The following is a 26,072-nucleotide window of genomic DNA, read 5'->3' as shown; positions in this document are numbered from 1 at the left end:
AGTTTGCTGAAACAAGTTGTTGCTATCTTTCTTTTAATACTTTTTTTATTAGACTTTCAATAAGAACCCAATGGAAAAATAACCCATAATATTCCCATCTCAATATAGTATTGCATCATCATCATTATTATTATTGACACGATGTTGTATGGCACAGCAAACAAGATAGATATGCTGGATTTCGTATCACAAAATCACAAGTCGAACACTTCCCAAGTGTCTAGGACTGTGTGATGTTGTTATTATTATTATTATTACTGTTATTGTTTAATTGGAATATGCCTGTATTAGTGATCAAATCATTTGACCAATTGTCCATGATCAATCCTTTCCAAAACTAGAGTATTCCTGTATTAAGGAGTGATATCGGTCCATAAATATAATCACCAAGTAATGATCAATCCTTTCCTATATGAGAGTATTTCTGTAGTGAGCAATAGCTATTTACTAATATAATCGCCAATCAATAATCAATCCTTTCCTAAACTAGGGTATTCCTGTAATAATGAGTGATATCTGTTTACGAATATAATTACCAATCAATGATCAATCCTTTCCTAAACTAGAGTGTTCCTGTACTAATGAGCAATATTAATTTATGAATATAATTACCAGTCAATGATCAATATCTATTTATGAATATAATTACCAATCAGTGATCAATATTTGCGAATATAGTTACTAGTCAATTTTGATCAATATCTATTTATGAATATAATTACCAATCAATTATTAATCTTTTCCTGAACTAGAGTGTTCCTGTACTAATAAGCAATATGAATTTACAAATATAATTACCAATCAATGATCAATATCTATTTACGAATATAATTGCCAATCAATGAGCAATCCCAAATTGGAGTGTTCCTATATTAATGAGCAATATCTATTTATGAATATAATTACCAATTAGCGATCAATCCTTTCCTGAGATAGAGTGTTCCTATATTAATGACCAATATCTAGTTATAATTACCAGTCAATAATCAATCTTTTCCCTAATTGGGAGTATACCTGTATTAAAGACCAGTATTAATTCACTAATATAGTTACCAATCAATGATCAATCCTTTCCTGAACTAGAGTGTTCCTACATTAATGAGCAATATCTAGTTATAATTACCAATCAATAATCAATCCTTTCCCTAGCTGGAGTATAGCTGTATTAATAATCCATATTTATTAAAGACCAATATGAATTCACTAATACAATTACCAATCAATAATCAACCCTTTCCTATATTAGAATATTCCTGTATTAATGAGCAATAGCTATTTATGAATATAATTACCAATCAATGATTAATCCTTTCCTGAACTACAGTGTTCCTATATTAATGACCAATATCTAGTTATAATTACCAATAATCAATCTTTTCCCTAACTGGGAGTATACCTGTATTAAAGACCAATATTAATTCACTAATGTAATTACCAATCAATGATCAATCCTTTCCTTTATTAGAGTATTCCTGTATCAATGAGCAATATCCATTTACCAATATGCAATTACTCATATTGATTACTCATTGCCAAAAGAATCCACAACTGGTTAATGCAAACAGATTGAGTTTTATTGTCCCAAGAAGGTCAAGGGAAATCTTTAATGGGAAGGAAAGGGCAGGAAGAGGAAATACAGGGGAGCCTTTTGCACCAAAGACCCGGTTCGTCCGATGCCTGTGTCTGGGTGCGTGAGCGCCAGCCCTTCGAGGTGGACTAGCAGACGGTCAGGGTTTTCCAGAAGAAGGCCTTGCAGCCTGGCTTGCGTTCCCGGGAGGGCTGCCAAGGGGCCAGAGGCTGGGGAGAGCGGCGCTGGGTGGACGATGGGACGTGCTGCAGCCTCGAAATGGCCCTCAGGAAGAGGCGCCCGGAGGAGTCCTGTTGGGGGGTTCAAACAAGGAAACATACACATACATCTGGTTGCTTCTCGTACATACATATATCCAAAATGACATTTGAGGGGACTGCAATTCCCATTGTTTTGAAGACCTTATGGAATAATGTCTTGGGGGGGTTGCAGTTCCCATCATCCTGCAAACAGCATGGAATATTGCATTTTTGAGGACTATATTTTCCATCACCCTGCAACTAGTGTAGAATAATGACTTTGGGGAATACAATTCCCGTCATATTCCAGCCAGCATGGAATGATGACTTTGGGGGACTGCAAATCCTATCATCCTGCAGCTGCTGTTGAATAATGCCTAATGGGGACTACAATTCCCATCACCCTGCAGTCAGTGTGGAATGATGACTTTGGGGACTACAATTCCCATCATATTGCAGCTGGTGTGGAATAATGACTTTTGAGGACTGTGGATCCCATCATCCTGCAGCCAGCGTGGAATACTGCCTTCTGGGGATTACAATTCCTATTATCCTGCAGCCAGTGTGGAATAATGCTTTTTGGGAATTACAATTCCCATAATCCTTCAGGTGGTGTGGAATAATGATGGGGGCTACAATTCTCATAATCCCCAAGCAGCACACAAGATGTCTTTTGACGGGATTACAGCTCCCATCATCCATCAGTCACCGTGGATCAATTATTTTGAGGGCTGCGGGTCCCATAATCCTGAAGCCAGTGTGGAATGATATTTTTGGGGACCACAATTCCCATCATCTCCAGTGTGTGGAAAATGCCTTTTGGGAGGACTACAACTCCCATCACACACTCACCCAAGTAGTGTGGAAACATGACTTGGGAGGGGCTACAATTCCCATCATCCCCTAGCCGTGATGATGGGAGTTGTAGTACCTTCAACAATTTGGCTAAAAGGGCCAGAATTGGACTCTTGACTCTCGAGACCGGAGTTCGAATCCCCTCTTGCCCATGGAAACCCATTGGGATGCCTTAAGCTAGTCACACTCTCTCGGCCTCAGAAGCAACCCCGCTGAACCAATTCGGCCGAAGAAACTCCCCTAAAAATTCATTAGAAATGACTTGAATGCCTATAATGACAATGCGATGGGATAACGGGAGTTGTAGTTTTTGCAAGGTCTTCAGTCACAATAAGCTAAAACTCCCAGGAATCCATAACATCAAGAGTGTGTTTCAATGGGATCCCTAGCATGCACCCACCACCCCAAAAGGACCCCTCACCTTCATTTTGGGGATGTGGAGCTCCGTCGGATCGGCCGGCATCGGGGTGCCCAGGACCAGCCGGAAGAGCAGCAGCCACAGGTACAGGTGGGGAGACGCCATCCTTGCCGTGCGGACCAGGAGTCACACCTGAATGGATCGGTTTCCGAACCTGTCTGTATTTTTTCCAGGTGAGAAAGGTGGCAGCCAATGGGAGGAAGCATCCCTCCCCACCCCTGGATGCTGGGCTTTTTTGTGGGGGGGGGGGGCGTGGATCATGGGGGTGGAGGGGACCCCCTGGAGCAGCCGGTGAAGCGAAAGGCCTTATTAGCCTTGGCAGCTCATGAGCAAAAGAAAATAAATATATACAGGGATTCAAAGGGGTCAGCATCCCTCCTCCGAAATGTTTGGGATTTTTTTTCCAGATTTTTTGGAATATTTGCATACATAGGCATATATATGCATATGTATATATATATACACACACACACACACATATGGGGATATACATAGAGAAAGAGAGATCTGTCTCCTATGTGGATGTCCTACAGATTTTTGGAATATTTGCATACATATGCATATATGTGTGTGTGTGGGCATATGCACACACATATACACACATACACATGCATATATATATATATACAGTAGAGTCTCACTTATCCAACATAAACGGGCCGGCAGAACGTTGTATAAGTGAATATGTTGGATAATAAGGAGGGATTAAGGAAAAGCCTATTAAACATCAAATTAGGTTATGATTTTACAAATTAAGCACCAAAACATCATGTTATACAACAAATTTGACAGAAAAAGTAGTTTAATACGTAGTAATGCTATGTAGTAATTACTGTATTTACGAATTTAGCACCAAAATATCATGATGTTTTGAAAACATTGACTACAAAAATGCGTTGGATAATCCAGAACGTTGGATAAGTGAGACTCTACTGTATATATATATATATATATATATATATATATACACACACAAACATGGATATAAGGTGTGTATATATACAGTAGAGTCTCACTTATCCAAGACTCGTTTATCCAAGGTTCTGGATTATCCAAGGAATTTTTGTAGTCAATGCTTTCAATGTATCGTGATATTTTGGTGCTAAATTTGTAAATACAGTAATTACAACAAAACATTACTGTGTATTGAACTGCTTTTTCTGTCAAATTTGTTGTAAAACATGATGTTTTGGTGATTAATTGGTAAAATCATAACCTAATTTGACGTTCAACAGGCTTTTCCTTAATCCCTCCTTATTATCCAAGATATTTGCTTATCCAAGCTTCTGCCGGCCCGTTTAGCTTGGATAAGTGAGACTCTACTGTATACACACACACACACACTCACACTCATACACACACTCACACACGAAAGAAAGGCTGGAGTTCAGACCAAAAATCTAAGTACAAAATTCATTTTTGTACTATCATATACATTATTATTTTAAATGTTATTTAAATAATATTTTGCATAATCTGGGGGGTGTGCACTTTAGGGAAAAGTTGAACTGACGGGCAAACAAGTTAAGATTAGGCAATGTTGGGCTGCTTTCGTCAAATAAACCTGGACGAGAAACCCAAAAACTGACTTGAAGACAACAACAGCACTTGCCAAAGAAGCAGAAGGGTCCCTAAAGGCCATCTAGTCCAACCTTCTGCTCACAGCAAGCAAGATGAATGGAACCTGCTATAATCTATAAGAGGCCAAAGAACTAGAATTGTATATAGAAAAAGAAGTTCCAGACGAAACGAAGTTTGACACATCTTTAATTCAAATTGTGACACAGCCCTGCAATAACAAGCCAGGAGTGATGGAAGTTTCAGTCATTCAGACTAGGCCTGGGCCAACTTGGGGCTTCCTTCCTTTTGTTTTGGACTGCAACTCCCAGGATTCCTAACAGCCTCAGGCCCCTTCCTTTTGCCCCTCCGCCGCTTAAGGAGTTTTGGACAGCAACTCCCATGGACATTTGTAAAGTGTGTCCCATTATCGGATTATATTTCCTGGTGTAAACCATGGTGTTTTGGACTGCAACTCCCTCCATTCCTAACAGGAGGGGCAAAAGGAAGGGGCCTGAGGCTGTTAGGAATGCTGGGAGTTGCAGTCCAAAATACATGGATGGAAGCCACAAGTTGGCCCAGGCCTGATTGAGACTATAATTAAAGGAAGGGAAACATCGGAAAGCCCCCAACCATCCAGCTAAGCCCAGCTTATGGGTCTGGGGGGACTGCAAAAAGTTAAGATTGGGGGATTTGGCAGAGAGGGAATAATAAAATAGGAACTGATCTTTATAGGAGCAGGGATATAGGGCAGAAGGTAATGGCGATCCCATCAGCAGTCGGTGGTGATCTTGGAGGAGAGCTCCTGGATGCGTTGGGCGCTGCAACTCTTGCAGAGGATGTGGCCGTCCAGCGGGTAGCAGCCCCGGCCTTCGCCTTCCGAGGACAGCAGGAGCCCACATTCCTGAATTGCGGGAGAAAGGGCACAATGAAAACCCAAACCACAGCCATCTCTGCGTCCTGGAAGCAAAGAACTGTGCTTCCGATCAGAACAAGGACCTCCCTTGCAATACCTCGTTACACCACAAGAGGGAGCTTGAAATGCCATCCATAAACACTAGGGCTGTGCAAATCTTTGTTTTCTAATGACATTTCAAGCTCCCTCTCGTGGTGCAATGTAGTACTGCAGGGGAGGTCCTCGTTCTGATCGGCACCACAGTTCAGCATAGGGAGGATCCCTTGGAGTAACACCTCCCAGCATCCTTCCCACTCTATCACCCATCCACCCTCTCTATATCGGAGGACTGCAATCAGCCATGGGGGGCTTTTATTGCACCGCACCCTTTGGAACAATGTGAAGGTAACTGAGCAGGGTCTCCTCAGTGGTGGCACCTTATGAGCAGGGGCAGCTGAAGCTATAAACCAGGTAAGCAACTGCAGATGGCACAAAATCTGAGGGCCGTGACACTTGGTTACATGCATTTCATGGCTCTTGACACCGAGAGGTCTATCCCTGAATGCAATGTTGGTCTCACAACGATTGTATCTGTTAATGTGGGATTTGTGTATTGATAGTGTTTAAATGCAATTTGTGCCATGCTTGTATTGCAACTGATTGCATCATCCAGATTGTACCATAATGTGGAAAGAGTTAACTGCCAAGAAGATATGATGACCTTGATGCGTGGCTGGAACTAGGGAGTATCCAGACACAAGTGTTTGTGCATAACGATTGCATCAGTTGAGTTCTGTCTGCCTAGAGTTCGAGTCAAGTTCTGCTGGAGAACAGAGCAGTCCTGTGTTCGTCGGTCGTCTGCAAGTCTGTTTGTGTTGATTATTGCTGCATACAGTAAAACTTTGTAAATAGTTTTACCAACGTCTCTGTCTCTTCGTTCTGCATTCCACTGCTTCCATCCAACTACTGCTGCGCTGCAAATACTCTGACAGTATCAACATGAATCACTTTTAAAAGCTAAAAATCCCTCCCATGAGATCGTTTCTTTCACACTTGCTCTCCTTATCTCTGATCTTGTGAAGCATAGTTTTGTCTGCTTGGGATCTATGTACCTTGTTCTTGCAAATATCACTGGAATTATTTTAGAGACTTCCTCTGAAGGGATTTTTGGGACTTTGGGCTTTTATGGACATACAGTAGAGTCTCACTTATCCAAGCTAAACGGGCCAGCAGAAGCTTGGATAAGTGAATATGTTGGATAATAAGGAGGGATTAAGGAAAAGACTATTAAACATCAAATTAGGTTATGATTTTACAAATTAAGCACCAAAACATCATGTCATACAATAAATTTGACAGAAAAAGTAGTTCAATACGCAGTTATGTTATGTTGTAATTACTGTATTTACGAATTTAGCACCAAAATATCACGATATATTGAAAACATTGACTACAAAAATGGCTTGGATAATCGAGGCTTGGATAAGTGAGACTCTGCTGTATATGTGTGACATTTGATTCCTTTTCAATATTTGCTTGCTTTTCATATATCCAGCTTTTATTATACTCTGCTTTTTAATAAGCTCTCACATTGGATTATCTTTTCCTCATTTTTTGAGCTATCCTGATGAAATTTACAACAGTGGTAGAACACAAAAACCACTGTTAGCTCACCAAATCTAAGAACGTTTGACTTATCCTCAGATTTCTGGCAATGTTTCAAAGTTTTCATAAAAAAACATTTTTTAATAACAACAAAAATCTGTTCCTGGTTTGAAAGTGTTATTTCCTGTTTCATTGGGTTGTCTTTACTTTGAAAGTCATTGTTGTACTTCAGAAACTTTGTTTTTGTGGCTGAAACTTTGTCAAATTGGTCGACAGTGTCCCAGGAAACCATAATATGCTATCACAGCATCATGTCCCTTGCGCAAAGACAAAGTTTTCGCAGTGTAAAGTTGTGCCATGTTTCTATGACAGAACCAATTAAGAAATGACATTTATCATCTAGGAACAGAAATCATAGTATACCATCAAATCACTCCTGACAGATGGCCATCAGCCTCTGAATAAGAAAATCTGTTCCTGGTTTGAAAGTGTTATTTCCTGTTACATTGGGTTTTCTGGGGCTGAGAGTGTGTGACTTGCCCAAGATCACCCAGTTCAATATTAATATGATTAACAAATTTATTACGATTAACGACTTTTATGATTGTTTTGCTCATACCTAATCTGGACAGTGTGTGGTTTGTGATGAAAAGAGGCTCCAGGCGCCTAGTGCAACACTTGGAGAAACATTTTCCATAAGTCTTCCAACTTCCAACCAGCTTGTGGCATTTTCGGAAAGAAGGTATGCACTCCTAGGTCAATCCACAGATTCAGCTCCTCCCCAAGGAGACCCCCACTCAATTCCTCACCTCGCATTTGTAGCATCCAATGTGGAAGCTGCGGTCCAGGGCCACGATCCGCACCGTCTCTTCTTGCCCGGGTTCTGGCATGATGGCATTGCCACACACCGAGCAGCGGGGAGCAAACTTCCTGTGGAACCAGAAAGCAAAACAGGCTTGAAAACAGGCTGTGGATGATGGGAGCTGTAGTCCATCAGAACCAGAGGGCAGCCAGGAGCCCTCCAGGTGTTTTGGACTTCAACTCCCACCATTCCTAACAGCCGGTAGGCTGTTAGGAATGGTGGGAGTTGAAGTCCAAAACACCTGGAGGGCTGAAGTTTGCCGCCTATGGTCTCCCATCCAAACCCTAACCGGGGTCGGCCCTGCTTAGCGTCCACAAAATCCATGCAGTTCAGCACAAAGGTGTTGTTATTTTTTTCCTTACCGATGGAAGTCTTCGATGCAGTGGATCTGGCTGGTGGCGTCGACAGTGAAAGGGACGCCATCCAAGCACCGGTGGCACACGACGCACGTGAAGCACTGCGGGTGGTAGGTCTTGCCCATCGCCCTCAGGATCCGGTCCATGATCGGCTTGGAGCACATCGAACATTTCTCCAGGGTCACCTGTCGGGACCGAGAACGGAAGCCAGAGAATGGAAAAGGCAAGTCTTTCTGGATTGCCGCTCCCAGAATCAATAATAATCAATAATAATAATAGATCTTGTCAAATAGAACACATTGAACATTTCTCCAAGATCATCTATTGGGATGGAGAACAAAAGACAGAGAATGGAAAAGGCAAGTCTATCGGGATTGCTGCTCCCAGAATCAATAATAATCAATAATCAATAATAGTAATAGAACTTGTTGAATAGAACACATTGAACATTTCTCCAGGGTCACCCGTTGAGACCGAGAATGGATGCCAGAGAATGGAAAAGGTAAGGCTTTTGGGATTGCCACTCCCAGAATCAATAATAATCAATAATAATAATAACCAATAATACTAATAATAATAGAACTATTTAATAGAACACATTGAACATTTCTCCAGGGTCACTTGTTGGGACAGAGAATGTAAGCCACAGAATGGAAAAGGCAAGCCTTTGGGGATTGCCGCTCCCAGAATCAATAATAATCAATAATAATAATAATAATAATAATCAATAATACTATTAATAATAATAGAACTTGTTGATTAGAACACATTGAACATTTCTCCAGGGTCACCTGCCAGGACAGAGAATGGAAGCAAGTGTCTGGAAAAGGCAACTCTTTCAGGATTGCTGCTCCCAGAATCAATAATAATAATCAATCATCAATAATAATCAATAATAATAATACTTGTCCAAGCTTTGCTCTGGTAAGGCCCATCATACCAATACTCCAGAAAAAAAGTTTTAAAACAAACATGTCCAAACCCAACACAAAGAGAACCAGGTAAGATATTATTATTATTGTTATTGTTGTTGTTATTATTGTTATAATAATAATAATTATTATTCTATTAACCTAGAACTCTGGAAAGAGATGTCTTTGGACTGCAGCTCCCAGAATCCCTTAGCACATTTGGTAGTTCTAGTTCAAATTTTGGATATAGATATAAAAAAAAATCCTAAACAACTGCTGCCCATACAGATAGGAGAATTCCTGGAAAGAGGAACTTTTCCAAAGTATGGTGCAGTACCCACATTCGAACACTAGGGGCCGCTTAAGTTCCAGAAACTTTTTAGCACAGAAAGAAACTTGCTTAACTATGAAATATAAGTGAATATGTAAATGTTAAAATGAGTAAGATGGAATATACACATTTTATAATGCATAAGTAATAATATAATTAACATTATGAAGTTATAATTTTAATGCTTCCCAAAGTTTGAAAAGTATTGATGGCACGTTTCCCGCACTTACGATGTAGCAGGACTCGCAGTAGGAGCGCCGGTCGATGGCGTAGAAGGGCTGGCCCCGGAGGCGGCACCGGCAGGTGGCACAGGTGAAGCACTCCACGTGGAAGACCTGGTCCATGGCCACGCAGCCCGTCCCGTCCCCCACCACGTTCTCCCCACATCGGGAACACCGCCCTACAACAGGCAGAGAGGCTTGGTCAGTGCTTACGATGGAGCAGGACTCGCAGTAGGTGGTTAGGAATGCTGGGAGTTGAAGTCCAAAACTGTCGCACCTCAGAATAGTTCACCTTGCTATAGACACCCAGTCACACACAGGAGAAAGTCTTTTGTAGTTTTAGTGAGCAAAAGCAGATATAAATCAAAGCAGGCAGTAATAGTCAATAGAAATCAAATATGTTGTCAAAGGCTTTCATGGCCCAGATCACAGGGTTGTTGTATGTCTTTCGGGCTGTGTGGCCATGTTCCAGAAGCATTCTCTCCTGACGTTTCGCCCACATCTATGGCAGGCATCCTCAGAGGTACCTCACAACATACAACAACCCGAAAGACATACAACAACCCAGAAATCCAATAGTTCGTAAGCCATAAGAATCCACAAGTCCATAAGCCAAAACAGTAGACGATAGATACCAAAGAACAAAGGCCCAAAGGTTTCAAAGATCCAGGAACAGGAATCTTCTCTTAGTCATGAAGCAGGAGCATCCACTCAGATGAAGCGAGAATTTGCTTTGACAAAAATCTATCTCAAAACACACACTTTTAAAAGCACCCCAGAAATGCATTTTTCTTTCCTGTGAAGGCCTCTCTTTTCCCCGCCAATCTCACACTCCTACGAGGCTGAACTCCTTTCCATAACAACCGGTCCGCCCTAGATAATTCAAGGTCCTTTTTATCTTGCACCTGAACCGGGGCTAAAGACACCGGGGCTTGAGACATCTCTTGCTCATTAATTCCCATGGGAATGTCATCCTGGCTGTTATCTATGGCCTGTGGGGTCCAAGCTGCATTTCTCGAGCCTCTGAATCAGCCTGTATCATTCCCATTCCTATGCCATTATCCTGAAATTCATCCTGCATCCCATCATCTGGCTCTTGTATCTGAAACCCAGAATCGCCTTCTTCATCCTCACTCTGGCTATGCTGTGGCTGAGTCACAACAAAAACACCTGGAGGCTGAAGTTTGCCCATGCCTGTTCCATAGCATAGATACACCCATCGAAGCTGGCAGCTACTTTATGACAAGGGTGCAAATTTCCCGACGAGCTTACCAAAATATTCCCCCGATGGAGGGTTATTCATGTCATAGACCAACTTCTTCGTCAGTCGGTCCAGCTCCTCTTCGGGGCGGCTTGGAGGGGCCTGGAGTTGAGTGTGTGTGGAAAGAAGGACAAGAAAGGAAAGAAATCCTCAATTATATGTTCGGTCTATGCATTCCAACATGCCTTGAGGTATGAGGAGAGGCTGAAAACATTATTATTATTATTATTATTATTATTATTATTATTATTATTATTATTATTATTATTATATTATGACACAGCAAACAAGATAGACATGCTGGATTTCATGTCACAAAGTCACAAGTCGAACACTTCCCAAGTGTCTAGGACTGTGTGATGTATTTTCAGATTATGTGCACAGATCCAAGTCGGGTGGCCTTTTGCAGTTGGCAGATCATAATTTTGTCAATGTCTATTGTTTCCAAATGCCGGCTGAGATCTTTTGGCACGGCACCCAGTGTGCCCATCACCACCGGGACCACCTGCATTGGTTTCTGCCAGTGTCTTTGAAGTTCAATCTTGAGGTCCTGAGAGCGGCTGAGTTTTTCCTGTTGTTTTTCGTCAATGCGACTGTTACCTGGGATGGCGACATCAATGATCCAAACCTTTTTCTTTTCCACAACTGTGAGGTCTGGTGTGTTGTGTTCCAGAACTTTGTCAGTCTGGATTCGGAAGTCCCACAGTATCTTTGCGTGCTCATTTTCCAATACTTTTGCAGGTTTGTGATCCCACCAGTTCTTTGCTGCTGGGAGGTGGTACTTGAGGCATACGTTCCAATGAATCATTTGGGCCACATAGTTGTGCCTCTGTTTGTAGTCTGTCTGTGCAATTTTCTTATAGCAGCTGAGGATATGATCAATGGTTTCGTCAGTTTCCTTGCACAGTCTGCATTTTGGGTCATCAGCTGATTTTTCTATCTTGGCCTTAATTGCATTTGTTCTGATGGCTTGCTCCTGGGCTGATGATGATGATGATGATGATTATTATTATTATTATTACCATTTTTGTTCCTGCATTATAAATGTCATTTCCTAAAGGTTCTATCATAAACACATGGACAAAGTTTATCAAACTGCAGCCCTTTCCAGACAGCTCAATAAAATCCCACGTTCCCTGCTTTGAACTGGGATATATGGCAGTGTGGATTCAGATAACCGTATTCAAAGCAGATATTGTGGGATTTGATATTCTGGCTTATATGATTGTGTGGAAGGGCCCTGCGAAAACTTTGTTTTTGTGGGAGGGACCTCCTGCAGCATATTTTGCTATAGTTTTTCAATGACTATCTCAAGGGAGTCTCAATCATTTCAATATACACACTATGCTAATAATATAATATAATATACAATAATAAATAATAATTAATATATTGCATATACATATAAGGGGGCCCCTGGTGGCACACTGTATTAAAGCGCTGAGCTGCTGAATTTACGGACCAAAAGGTCCCAGGTTCAAATCCTGGGAGCGGAATGAGCGCCCGCTGTTAGCCCCAGCTCATGCCAACCTAGCAGTTTGAAAACATGCAAATGTGAGTAGGTCAATAGGTACCGCTCCAGCGAGAAGGTAACGGCGCTCCATGCAGTCATGCCTATGGCCACATGACCTTGGAGGTGTCTATGGACAACGCCGGCTCTTCGGCTTAGAAATGGAGATGAGCACCAACCCCCAGAGTCAGACATGACTGGACTTAACGTCAGGGGAAAACCTTTACCTTTTACCTTTTGTATACATATAATATTGATAATAATATTATAATGTAATACAATATAATACAATATAATAATATTAATTATATATTACATGTAATGTTACGAATAATATTACGTATAGTGGTATAGTACACTATAGTAATACAGTATATATAATGATAATACTGTGCTATCCTAATAATATAATATATTGTATGTACATATTACTTGTAAGCCGCTCTGAGCCCCCTTCGGGGTGAGAAGGGTGGGATACAAATGTAGTAAATAATAAATAAATAAATACATACATTGTGGCAGCTACAAAGCAAAAGTTTCAGGAATAGAACAACTAGAACAACTACTTTCAAAGTAAGGGTCACACAAACAGAAACAGAATTTTGTTTTCAAATTTTGTTACATAGTGTTACATTGTTACATATTATTATGATTAGATTTGGTAATATGTTATATGCATCATTTTTGTTACATGGTGTTATTATTACTACTACAATGATAACCATTATTCTATTTAGGGGCCACAGTAGTGCAATGGGTTAAATGCCTGTGCTGGTGAACTGCTGACTTGAAGGTTGGCAGTTCAAATGCGCAGGACAAGGTGAGCTCCTGCTGTTAGCCCTAGCTCCTGTCAACCTAGCGGCTCAAAAACGGAGCCCCCGGTGAAGCACTGGGTTAAACCTTGGTGCCGGAAGACTGCTGACTTGAAGGCTGGGTTGCCGACCTGAAGGTTGCCAGTTCGAATCCAACCTGAGGAGAGCGTGAATGAGCTCCCTCTGTCAGCTCCAGCTCCCCATGTGAAGACATATTCTCAACTTCCTCCAAGGATGGTAAAACATCAAACATCTGGGCAATGTCCCCTGGGCAACGTCCTTGCAGACGGCCAATTCTATCACACCATAAGCAACTTGCATTTTCTCAAGTAATTTCTAACACGAAAAAATTCAAAAACGTGCATATGTGAGTAGATAAATAGGTACTGCTTGGGTGGGAAAGGTATAAAGATGCTTGAAGCAATCATGCCTGTCACACAACCAGGAGGTGACAACATTGGCTCCTTGGCTTGGAAATGGAGACGAGTTCCTCCCCAGAGCCAGAGATGAGCACGGCCTCCAAAGCCAGAAATGAAAGGAGAAGCCTTTGCCTTTGTTTGTGTATACGTGTCTCATTGTATTCTAACAAAGCACTGAATGTTTGCCTGTATCTGTTTATACTATAATCCACTCTGAGTCCCTATAGGAAGAAGGGCGGAATATAAACCAAGTCTTATTAAAAGTGTTGTTATTATTTACCTGGTGCTGGTACCTCATCCCTCCGCCGCTCGAGGGCATCTGGGGGGCGACGGCCGCATCCTCCTTGGCCGGTTTGCCCATCCCGGCCAGAAACGGCCCGACGCCCGGCTGTGGTGCCCCCCCCTTGGGGTAGAGCTCGCCCTCGGCCACCCGCCGGCCGTAGGAGGGGGGCTCTGGATACCATGGCTCCCCCGCCTCCAGAGGCCGGGCCCGGACCCCCGGCTCCGAGGCGTACTGCGGGGGTGGTCTGGCCCCGTAGCTGGGCCGCGGAGATGGAGGCCCGTAGGCGAGCTCCGGCCGGCGCCTGGGCTGGTGGTACCCCAACACCGGTTGGGCCACCTTCACCTGGACGTTGACCGGCGGCCCCGTGGCAGACGAGGTGGTGGTGTAAGAGGCCGGGATGGGCTGCGGGAACGGCCTGGGCACCCCGGTTGCCCGGTGGTAGCCGTAGGAATCCCCCGGAAGAGGAGAGGCGGCCGGATAGGACTGGACAGCACTGTAGTTGGATCCGCTCTTGGTGAAGGCGCTGTCGGTGGCAATGAAGGCGGAAGGCCTGGCCGGAGGGAAGGTTCCGGAAAGTCCTGGCTTGTAGACTGGCACCGGTTTGGCGACGCCGGGCTGCGGAAGGGCCGGAGAGTAAGGGGAGGGGTCCAGGTTCTGCAGGAGAGGAAAGGAAAAGAGCTCAGTGTGTCGTCAAAGGCGTTCATGGCCGGGATCAGGAACATACGAGGGTTATCCAGAAAGTAGATTACGTTCTGGAATTAAAAACGAACAAAGTATAGGAGAAAACATTTACCATATGCAGTTGAAAGCCACACCTAAATACCACTTCTCAACAAAGTCGCAGCATTTTGGTGATGATGCGCAGCTGCGGGCAGGGGTGACCGGCTGGTTGAGGACGCAAGCAGCAGAGTTTTGTGGGGAAGGAGTTGCCAAGCTCATTCATCGCTATGATAAGTGCCTAGATTAGAATGCTAGCAGAATATGGCTATACAACCCGAAACTGGCCAGTCCACAGATCCAACACTCGCTTATCCAACGTTCTGGATTATCCAATGCATTTTTGTAGTCAATGTTTTCAATACATCATGATATTTTGGTGCTAAATTCGTAAATACAGTAATTACTACATAGCATTACTGTGTATTGAACTACTTTTTCTGTCAAATTTGTTGCAAAACATGATGTTTTGGTGCTTAATTTGTAAAATCATAACCTAATTTGATGTTTAATAGGCTTTTCCTTAATCTCTCCTTATTATCCAACATATTCGCTTATCCAACGTTCTGCCGGCCTGTTTATGTTGGATAAGCGAGACTCTACTGTATATATATATATACACACACACACACACACACCACTTGCCTCACCTCCAACAGACCTCTGAACAAACTTCTGAGGATGCCAGCCGCATATGCAGGCAAAACGCCAAGAGAGAATGCTAGTAGAATATGTCCATACAACCCGAAACTGGCCAGTGCGCACAAACACACACACACATATATACATATATACACACACACACACACTCCACTTGCCTCACCTCCAACAAACCTCTGAACAAACCTCTGAAGATGCCAGCCACATATGCAGGCAAAACGCCAAGAGAGAATGCTAGTAGAATATGTCCATACAACCCGAAACTGGCCAGTGCGCACAAACACACACACACACATATATATATATACACACACACACACTCCACTTGCCTCACCTTCAACAGACCTCTGAACAAACTTCTGAGGATGCCAGCCACATATACAGGCAAAACGTCAAGAGAGAATGCTAGCGGAATATGGCTATACAATCCAAAACTGGCCAGTCCACAGATAGATAGATAGATAGATAGATAGATAGATAGATAGATAGATATATTATATATATATATCACACACTCCACTTGCCTCACCTCCAACAGACCACTGAACAAACTTCTGAGGATGCCAGCCACATATGCAGGCAAAACGTGAAACTCCCGGAATCCCCCCGGACATTTCATCCCTGCTGCCCGCTGCTTACCGGCCTCTCTCCTCGCCGCTGTTGCTGCCGGGTGCCTTCCATGTCGGCCAACATGCTGGTCAGCGAGTCGATCTGGAGGTCGATGCTGGTGGAGTGCGGCGGGCCCTGGTCCAGCGAGGGCGCCCCCTGCTGGAGGAGGAGGAGAGGAAGAAAGAGGACCCTGGGATGTGCGGTTTTGCAAGGGCTAGGACCTCGCCAAACTACAACTCCCAGGATTGGAATGATAATCGAACTGTGTTCATTCTACAGCAGGCATGGGCCAACTTCGTCCCTCCTTCCAGGGGTTTTGGACTTCAACTCCCACAATCCCGAACAGCCGGCAGGCTGTTCGGGATTGTGGGAGTTGAAGTCCAAAATACCTGGAGGGAGGGACGAAGTTGGCCCATGCCTGCAATATAGGGACTCAAGGCAGCTAACAACAAACATGACACAATGCAAATATGACATGATGCAAACCAGGTGCTTTAGCCATTGAATAATCAGAAATGCAATGTTTAAATTGATTTATCAGCAGCATGGTCAGACCACACCTGGAATCACACTGTGTCCAATTCTGGGCACCACAACCGAAGGGAGATGTTGACAAACTGGAAAATGTCCAGAGGAGGGCGACTCAAGGATCTGGAGAACAAGCCCTATGAGGAGCGGTTTGAAGAGCTGGGCATGTTGAGCCTGCAGAGGAGAAGGCTGAGAGGAGCCATGGATCAAGATATGAGGGGAAGTCAAACTGTAGGAAAGGAGATTCAACCTGAACATTACGAAGAATCTCCTAACTGTTAGAGCTGTTCAGCAGTGGAACTCTCTGCCCTGGAGAAAGCATGGTGGAAGCTTCTTCTTTGGAGGCTTTTAAGCAGAGGCTGGATGGCCATCTATCGGGGGTGTTTTGAATGCGATTTTCCTGCAGTTAGTCTGTGCCCTGCTGAGGTACAGTTAAGACTGATTCTCAGTTGGAGAATCAGGGAGACTCAAGTGCTTATTTGAGACAGTTTGAAATAAGTTTGGTGGCTTATTTTAAGGTAGTCTGTTTCCAGATAAGGAACAGATAGTCTGTGATTGAAATTCACAGGGTGACTGCAGTTGAAAGCAGTAGAGAAGGAAGTGATATTTTAACGAATTTGAAACACCTCAATATAGCTTTGCAATGGTTAGTCCAAGTGCCTCTAAAGAGAAGTTACTGTAACCATTAAGCTTGTGCCTGAATAAATCCAGCATATATATCTCGTTTGTTGTGTCATACTATGTCTTTGTGTCAATAATAATAATAATAACAATACTTTATTTATATACCACCCTCTCTCCTCGAGGTTTGCAATACAACAGAAATCATACAACAAGCGAAAACCATACAGCAATTAAAACCCAATACCACATAAATATAAATAAATAAGAGATATAGTCATGTAACAAAGGTTTAAAACCAATGACAAAACTTCAAGACATAGTGACCAGGCACAGTGTTCTAGGATGTGGTTGTTAGGAATTTGCTTCTCGGCCCTTTGGAAACCGAAATACTCCACTGACCTGCAAGGCATAGGCGGAGTGGGAGATGCCCGCCCAGGATCCTCCCGGTCCGCGCTCGTCTGCAGGTGAGTAACGATGTTCAGGTGAGGAATCCCGGAGAAGAGGAGGAGGAGGAGGCCCTGGCAATGCCGAAGAACAACGGAAGACGAGAAGGTTATTATTTATTATTATTATTTATTTATTTACACTATTTGTATTCCGCCCTTCTTTCTCACTCCGAAGAAGACTCAAGGTGGATCACAATGCACATATACATGGCAAACATTCAATGCCATTAGACATACAACATACAGACACAGACATAGAGGCAATTTAACAATTTTCCAGCTTCCGGCTTCATGAGGGTCTGCTCAATTCCGGCCACAGGGGGAGCTGCCGCTTCATCATCCACTGTGACACCGAGTCCTTGATGGATTACTTCCTCATTCTTCCACACGCTGCTGGACGATTTTTTTATGGTGTCGTAAATTAGTTAAATTCGCCTCCCCGCTTAAAAGCAGTACCTAAATTTCCTACTTGATAGATGCAACTATCTTTCGGTTTGCTTAGGTCAACAATGAGCTAGGCTATTTTAATTAGTTCAATTAGTCTCCCCACATAAAGTGGTACCTAAATTTCCTACATGATAGATGCAACTATCTTTTGGGTTGCTTAGGTCAACACCGAGTTAGGCTATGTTAATTAGTTCAATTAGCCTCCCCGCATAAAGCGGTATCTAAATTTCCTACTTGATAGATGCAACTATCTTTTGGGTTGCTTAGGTCAACAACGAGCTAGGTTATTTTAATTAGTTAAATTAGCCTCCCCGCATAAAGTGGTAACTAAATTCCCTACTTGATAAATGCAACTATCTTTCGGATTGCTAAGGTCAACAACGAGCTAGGCTACTTTAATTAATTAAATTATTCTCTCCGCATAAAGTGGTACCTAAATTTCCTACTTGAGAGATGCAACTATCTTTCAGGTTGCTTAGGTCAACACCGAGCTTGGCTATTTTAATTAGTTAAATTAGCCTCCCCACATAAAGCGGTACCTAAATTTCCTACTTGATAGATGCAACTATCTTTCAGGTTGCTTAGGTTAACAACAAGCTAGGTAATTAAATTAGTTAAATTACCTCCCCACATAAAGCGGTACCTAAATTTCCTACTTGATAGATGCAACTATCTTTCGGGTTGCTTAGGCCAACAACGAGCTAGGATAATTAAATTAGTTAAATTAGCCTCCCCACATAAAGCGGTACCTAAATTTCCTACTTGATAGATGCAACTATCTTTCGGGTTGCTTAGGCCAACAACGAGCTAGGATAATTAAATTAGTTAAATTAGCCTCCCCACATAAAGCGGTACCTAAATTTCCTACTTGATAGATGCAACTATCTTTTGAGTTGCTTAGGTCAACAACGAGTTAGGCTATGTTAATAAGTTAAATTAGCCTCCCCGCATAAAGCGGTACCTACCCGACTTACCTGGCACAGGTGGCTGGTAGCGAGGAGAGAGTCCGGCCGCGTTCATGGTCCCGTTCGCCTCCGGAAACCCGTACGGTTTGGGCAAGACCGGGACCGAGACAAAGCTCTTTTGGGGTCTGCAGGTGGCCGGAGCGGAGGCGGTGATGTCCGGGGTGCCCACCTGTTTGGGAGGGAGCCAGGTGGGGCCGGACATCACGAGAGAGGCTGCGGGGAGAAGGTCAGCATCATACATGTGTCCTATTATGGACACTGCAATTCAAGAACGAGACGGACAAAGTGGAAGGTGTCCATCCACACCAGGTATGGGCCAACTTGGACCCTCCAGGTGTTTTGGACTGCAACTCCCATCATTCCTAACAGCCTCAGGCCCCTTCCTTTTGCCCCTCAGCCGCTTAAGGAGTTTTGGACTGCAACTCCCATGGACATTTGTAAAGTGTGTCCCATTATCGGATTATATTTCCTGGTGTAAACCATGGTGTTTTGGACTGCAACTCCCTCTATTCCTAACAGCCTCAGGGGCAAAAGGAAGGGGTCTGAGCCTGTTAGGAATGATGGGAGTTGCAGTCCAAAACACCTGGACGGAAGGCCCAAACTCGCCTCACCTTTTCCCTCTTTTTCTTTGCAAAGCCGGCTTGAATTTGGACCCAGGGAGAGATAAGGGCGAGGAATTTCTCTTAGGCAATCGCAGGACAGACGATGATCCAGGATCGTAAAAATAGTTTCTGCTTTCCCTAAATAAATTGGGGGCGGGGGGCGGGAAATAGAGACCCTCCAAGGCTGTAAATTTCCATTCTTTGATGGCAGATGTAGCAAAGTTTGCTTCCCTGGAAGACTATATACCTATATGTATAATATATTCTCTATCTATCTAATATTATATATAAAAATTTATATGCATAATATATTATCTATCTATCTAATATTATATGTGTGTGTGTGTATATATATATATATAAAATCTATTATCTATCTACCTAATATTATATATATATATATATGCATAATATATTATCTAATATATATTATATATTATATATGTATGTATATGTATAGTATAATATATTCTCTAGCTACCCTGTTTCCCCTAAAATAAGACATCCCCAGAAAATAAGACCTAGTAGAGGTTTTGCTGAATTGTTAAATATAAGGCCTCCCCCGAAAGTAAGACCTAGCAAAGTTTTCGTTTGGAAGCATGCCCGCCAAACAGAACACCAGAGCATGCAGGATCGGTAAATGTACGTACCATAAAGTGTTGTACATGGAAATATTGGTAGTAACAAGAAATTCTTGATAGGATTCACAGTTTATCTGGTTATGCTGGTTTGTGATGACAACTACTGTACAGTATACAGAATATAATATAATATACAATAATATATAATAATATAATATATTGCATCTCCATTTCTAAGATCAAGAGCCAGCATTGTCCATAGACACCTCCAAGGTCATGTGGCCATAGGCATGACTGCATGGAACGCTGTTATCTTCCTGCCATTGTAGTACTTATTGATCTACTCACATTTGCATGTTTTTGAAGTGCTAGGTTGGCAGAAGCTGGGGCTAACAGCAGGAGCTCACCCCGCTCCTTTCGGTCATGGCCACATGACCTTGGAGGCATCTACAGACAACGCCAGCTCTTCGGCTTGGAGATGGAGATGAGCACCAACCCCCAAAGATGGACACAACTAGACTTAATGTCAGGTGAATAATAATAATAATAATAATAATAATACAGTAGAGTCTCACTTATCCAACATAATATTACTAATAATATTACAGTAGAGTGGTATAGTTCAATACAGTAATATATAATATTATAATATATAATCTGTATTTAATTGCTTATGTTTTATTCTTTTGTATTGTTGTGTATTGGCATCGAATTCTGCCAGTTTTGTAAGCCGCCCTGAGTCCCTTCGGGTGAGAAGGGCGGGATAGAAATGATGGAAATATATAATAAATGTTCATTTTTTTGTTCAACAATAAATGTAAATTCTTCTTCATGGAAAAATAAGACATGCCCTGAAAATAAGACCTAGAGCATCTTTGGGAGAAAAAATTAATATAAGACACTGTCTTATTTTCGGGGAAACACGGTATCTAATATTATATACCATGTTTCCCCAGTATAAGACAGTGTCTTATATTAATTTTTGCTCTAGGTCTTATTTTCAGGGGATGTCTTATTTTTCCATGAAAAAGAATTCACATTTATTGTTGAACAAAAAAATAATCATTTACTATATACTGTACAGTAGTTGTCATCATAAACCAGCATAATCAGACAAACTCTGAATCCTATCAAGAATTTCTTGTTATTACCAATATTTCCATCTTCTGTTTGGCGGACATGCTTCCAAACAAAAACTGTGCTAGGTCTTACTTTCGGGGGAGGCCTTATATTTAGCAATTCAGCAAAACCTCTACTAGGTCTTATTTTATGGGGATGTCTTATTTTAGGGGAAACAGGGTATATATGTATAATATATTCTCTATCTATCTATCTATCTATCTATCTATCTATCTATCTATCTGTCTGTACATACACACACACACAAATATATATATGTATAATATATTATCTAGCTAGCTAGCTATTTCTATATCTATATCTTTATTTATTTATTTATTTATTTAATTTCCAGGATTTATACCCCGCCCTTCTCGCCCGGGGGGACTCAGGGCGGCTTACACAGTTGGCAACATTTAATGCCAAGAACATAATAATAAAACAAAAAAGTACATATAATCAATTAAAACTATAAAAATACATCATTAAAATACATTATAAAATTAAAACATATGTAAATCAGATCCATTTGTCTAAAAACCTCATATCTATATATCTATATCTATATATAACGGTTTGCTGTGAGTTTTCCGGGCTGTATGGCCATATTCCAGTGGCATTCTCTCCTGACATACATCCGCTTTGCCTCTCAATCAGGAGATAAACATATAAAAATCTATATTAAAGTGTTGTCGAAGGCTTTCATGGCCGGAATCACTGGGTTGCTGTGAGTTTCCCAGGCTGTATGGCCATGTTCTAGTAGCATTCTCTCCTGACATTTCACCCACATCTATGGCAGGCATCTTCAGAGGTTGTGAGGTCTATGCAAGTGGGGTTTATATATCTGTGGAATGATGTCCAAGGTGGGAGAAAGAACTTTTGCCTGTTGTCTGCAAGTGTGAATGTTGCAACTGGCCATCTTGGTTCGCACCGAATGGCCATGCAGCTTCAAAGCCTGGCTGCTTCCTGCCTCAAGAGTTTTTTCTCCCACCCTGGACATCTGGAGGCCGGCTGACTCAAGAAAAAATCTAACTTTAGTCCCGCTAAACAAAGAAGCAGAAGCTCTTTTGACACACCCTGAAAGCCGCAAAGCTAGCAAATTATATATCTCATCTCATGTGTTTGTGTGTTTATATATATATATATATATATATATATATATATATATATATATATCTCCATATCCATTTTAGGAGAAACATAGAAAGAAAATGGAGATTTCTCCCCTTCCTCGTCTGTCCTTTCAAAGGCCTTGCAAAACTACAACTCCCTTGATGACCTAGGATCATTCAATGGCAGTTAAAGTGGTATTAAACTGCATTAGTTTTATAGTGTAGTCAAGCATGAGCCTATCCGAAATGTGTTTTGGAGCCAATGTGTTTTGGAACATTTGCATGTGCATAATAAACAAATTCAGGTACAAGTCGAGACATGAAATTGCCTTCTAGACGTAGCCTGGAGGTAATATTATAATATATTTTTAAAAAATCATTTTGCACGGAAAACAAGTTCTGCGTACAATCCTTTCCCAGCCACCCAGGTTCAAATAAACAATGTGTATTTCATAATAATAATAATAATAATAATAATAATAATAATACATTATATTTTCTGCATCACCGTTCAGTCTACAACAGGTATGGGCAAACTTGGGCCCTCCGGGTGTTTTGGACTCCAACTCCCACAATTCCTAGCAGCCTACCGGCTGCTAGGAATTGTGGGAGTTGGAGTCCAAAACACCCGGAGGGCCCAAGTTTGCCCATACCTGGTTTACAAAGAAATAAAAAGCAATTAAAATATACTTCAAAATATTCTTTCAAAATGTTGGGGTCTTGGAAATCTCAGAGCTTGGAAAAGTTACTTTTTTGGCCTCCAGCCCCCAGGGATGCTTGGAAAAGTTACTTTTTTATGTTCATGGTTCTCTTGAATCAGCATGCAAAAAAAAGGCAAAGGAAATGTTCAACCAAGTTACTTTCCTCAACCATGGCTTGGGAGGAAATGGGAAGGAACCAGAATGTTGGAGAAAAGTTACTTTCTTGCCTGACACTTCCCGGAAACATTCAGAATCTATCAGGACGTGGAAAAGTTACTTTTTGGGACCCCAAAACCATCGAAAACTAGGAAGGAGAAAAGAGATTTATTACCAGACTTTGCAAAAGTTACTTAGGAGATTTCTCATCAGACTTTGCAAAAGTTACTTAGGAGATTTCTCATCAGACTTTGCAAAAGTTACTTAGGAGATTTCTCATCCGACTTTGCAAAAGTTACTTAGGAGATTTCTCATCCGACTTTGCAAAAGTTACTTAGGAGATTTCTCATCAGACTTTGGAAAAGTTACTTTCTTGCTTGACACTTCACAGAATCATTCAGAATCTGAGTTACTTTTCAAGTTACTTTTGGGGAAAGTTACTTTTTGGGACCCCAAAACCATCAAAAAGTAGGAGAAAAAAAGATTTATCAGACTTTGCAAAAGTTACTTTCTTGCCTGACACTTCCCAGAATCATTCAGCCAATCTATCAGGGCTTGGAGAAGTTACTTTTTTGGGGACCCCAAACCACCAAAAAGTAAGAGGAAGGAGCCAAAAGGAGATATATTATCAGACTTTGCAAAAGTTACTTTTTTGCTTGACACTTCCCAGACACATTCAGGCAATCTATCAGGACTTGGAAAAGTTACTTTTTGGGACCCCAAAAACGACGAAAGGGTAGGAGGAAGGAGCAAAAAAGGAGGTGTCTTATCAGACTTTGCAAAAGTTACTTTCTTGCTTGATACTTCACAGAATCATTCAGCCAATCTATCAGGACTTGGAAAAGTTACTTTTTGGGACCGCAAAACCACCAAAAAGTAAGAGGAAGGAGCAAAAAAAGATTTATTATCAGACTTTGCAAAAGTTACTTAGGAGATTTCTCATCAGACTTTGCAAAAGTTACTTTCGTGCCTGACACTTCCCAGAATCATTTAGCCAGTCTATCAGGCCTTGGAGAAGTTACTTTTTGGGACCCCAAAACCACCAAAAAGTGGGAGGAAGGAGCAAAAAGTAGGGAGATTTCTTATCAGACTTTGCAAAAGTTACTTTCTTGCCTGACATTTCCCAGAATCAGGACTTGGAAAAGTTACTTTTTGGGGGGGACCCCCAAATCAACAAAAAGTAGGAGGAAGGAGAAAAAAGATTTCAGACTTTTCAAAAAGTTACCTTCTTGCTTGACACTTCCCAGAATCATTCAGAATCTATCAGGCCTTGGAAAAGTTACTTTTTTGGGACCCCAAAAGCACCAAAAGGTGGGAGGAAGAGAAAAAAAAGAGATTTGTAAAAGTTACTTTTCTTTTGATGGAGAGATTGTAGGAGGAATGATTAGGAAGAGGGGGGTTTCCTATCAGATCAAAGAGAACTTAAGAAAAGTTACTTTTTGGGTGGCCGAAAGCTCCTAGAACCTAGGGAGGGTGGGGGGAAAGTAACTTTTCCACACTCTCTTTGAGAAGCTTTCGCTCCTAGCCATGCTGTGGGTTGCAAAAAGTAACTTTTCCCAAGACCTGGCGTCTTTTCCTACCTGCTCTCACCTGGGTCCGCCGCTTCTGCTCCTGCTTCCTTTCCAAACTTTATTTGTATTTTTTTTCTTGCAAAGAGAGAGAGAGACAGAGAGACCCCCACCCCCGGGGATGACGTCACCACCGCATTCCAAAGCGTCACGTGGAGCCTGGGAATTCCTGCCACTTCCGGTGGGCGGGGGGGGGTGAATGGGGAGGAGGAAGAAAGGAAAGAGGGAGGAAAGAATGAATGAATGAACGAACGAATGGGCAGCCTAAAAGTTTAATAGTGGAAGAGTCTGGAGTTTTCTGAAGCTACAGCTGGATGGCCATCTGTTGGGAGGGATTGGAGTGTGCCTTCCTATCTCTGGCAGGATGAGGTTGGATATCCATGCCACTCTATGAATGCATGACTCTATCATGGAGGCTGAGTTGCTGTGAGGTTTGTTTCCAGGCTGCATGGCCATGTTCCAGAAGCACTCTCTCCTGACGTTTCGCCCACACCTATGCCAGGCATCCTCAAAGGTTGTGAGGTCTGTTGGAAACGAGGCAAGTGGGGTTAATATATATCACTGGAATCGGGGCCAGCTAACACCTCCCAAAAAAGGATTCCCCTAGGCAGGAAGCAGCCAGGCTTTGAATCTGCAAGGCCATTCAATGCTAATCAAAGTGGCTGATTTATTATTATTATTATTATTATTATTATTAACTGCATTTCTATACCGCTTTTCTCACCCCTGGGGGGACTCAAAGCGGTTTACAACATAATAAATGGCAAAATTCAATGCCTTACAAATATATAAAAATATATCACATATCTAAATAAACTACATACAACTGTAGATTAAACCATTAAAACTATAAAAACATGTTTTTAATTTATGTTGTTCGGGCTTATCCCCATGCGAGCCACCTCAAGTCCCTTCAGGGAGATGGAGGCGGGATACAAAAATAAGATTATTATTACACATGTAATATTAATAATAATATTATGATGTAATACAAAGTAATAATAATTATAATTCACTATTATAATTGTATATTTATATTACATGCAATATTACTAATAATATTGCAATATAGTCACATAATATAATATATTGTATGTATATATACTTGTAAACC

At 41.9% G+C, this 26,072-nt stretch overlaps 1 protein-coding gene across 4 annotated transcripts; it reads right to left on the bottom strand.

Moving 5' to 3' along the window:
- Positions 1 to 4,850: 4,850 nt before the first annotated feature.
- trip6 (thyroid hormone receptor interactor 6) lies at positions 4,851 to 25,122 on the bottom strand. Of its 4 annotated transcripts, none has more exons than XM_062984535.1 (11): positions 24,971 to 25,121; positions 19,731 to 19,859; positions 19,129 to 19,332; positions 17,661 to 17,779; positions 16,140 to 16,268; positions 14,121 to 14,777; positions 11,111 to 11,201; positions 9,848 to 10,017; positions 8,382 to 8,560; positions 7,967 to 8,087; positions 4,851 to 5,561 (listed from the first exon to the last, which is right to left on the bottom strand). In XM_062984535.1, the coding sequence occupies exons 3-11, from the start codon at positions 19,319 to 19,321 to the stop codon at positions 5,430 to 5,432; spliced, it is 1,791 nt and encodes a 596-aa protein (XP_062840605.1). In that variant the 5' UTR covers positions 19,322 to 19,332; positions 19,731 to 19,859; positions 24,971 to 25,121; the 3' UTR covers positions 4,851 to 5,429. The 4 variants fall into 4 exon arrangements, with proteins under 4 accessions (XP_062840605.1, XP_062840606.1, XP_062840603.1 ...); XM_062984536.1 differs by having other exon boundaries at positions 24,981 to 25,120; XM_062984533.1 differs by lacking the exon at positions 19,731 to 19,859 and having other exon boundaries at positions 24,971 to 25,122.
- Positions 25,123 to 26,072: the final 950 nt, after the last annotated feature.

The sequence above is a fragment of the Anolis carolinensis genome, chromosome 6, assembly GCF_035594765.1.
Source record: "Anolis carolinensis isolate JA03-04 chromosome 6, rAnoCar3.1.pri, whole genome shotgun sequence".
NCBI lineage: Eukaryota > Metazoa > Chordata > Lepidosauria > Squamata > Dactyloidae > Anolis > Anolis carolinensis.
The sequence above is the reverse complement of the archived record's forward strand: the minus strand, read 5'-3'. Positions and strand labels throughout refer to the sequence as shown.

Bases quoted from the DNA above. Each gene is read 5' to 3' on its own strand.
- trip6 (XM_062984533.1), bottom strand. From the start codon at position 19,321: ATGTCCGGCCCCACCTGGCTCCCTCCCAAACAGGTGGGCACCCCGGAC. The intron at 14,778-16,139 runs GTAAGCAGCGGG...CCTCTCCTGCAG, and splicing joins AGCGGCGAGGAGAGAGGCCG to AACCTGGACCCCTCCCCTTA. The intron at 5,562-7,966 runs GTGAGGAATTGA...CCCGCAATTCAG, and splicing joins TTGGATGCTACAAATGCGAG to GAATGTGGGCTCCTGCTGTC.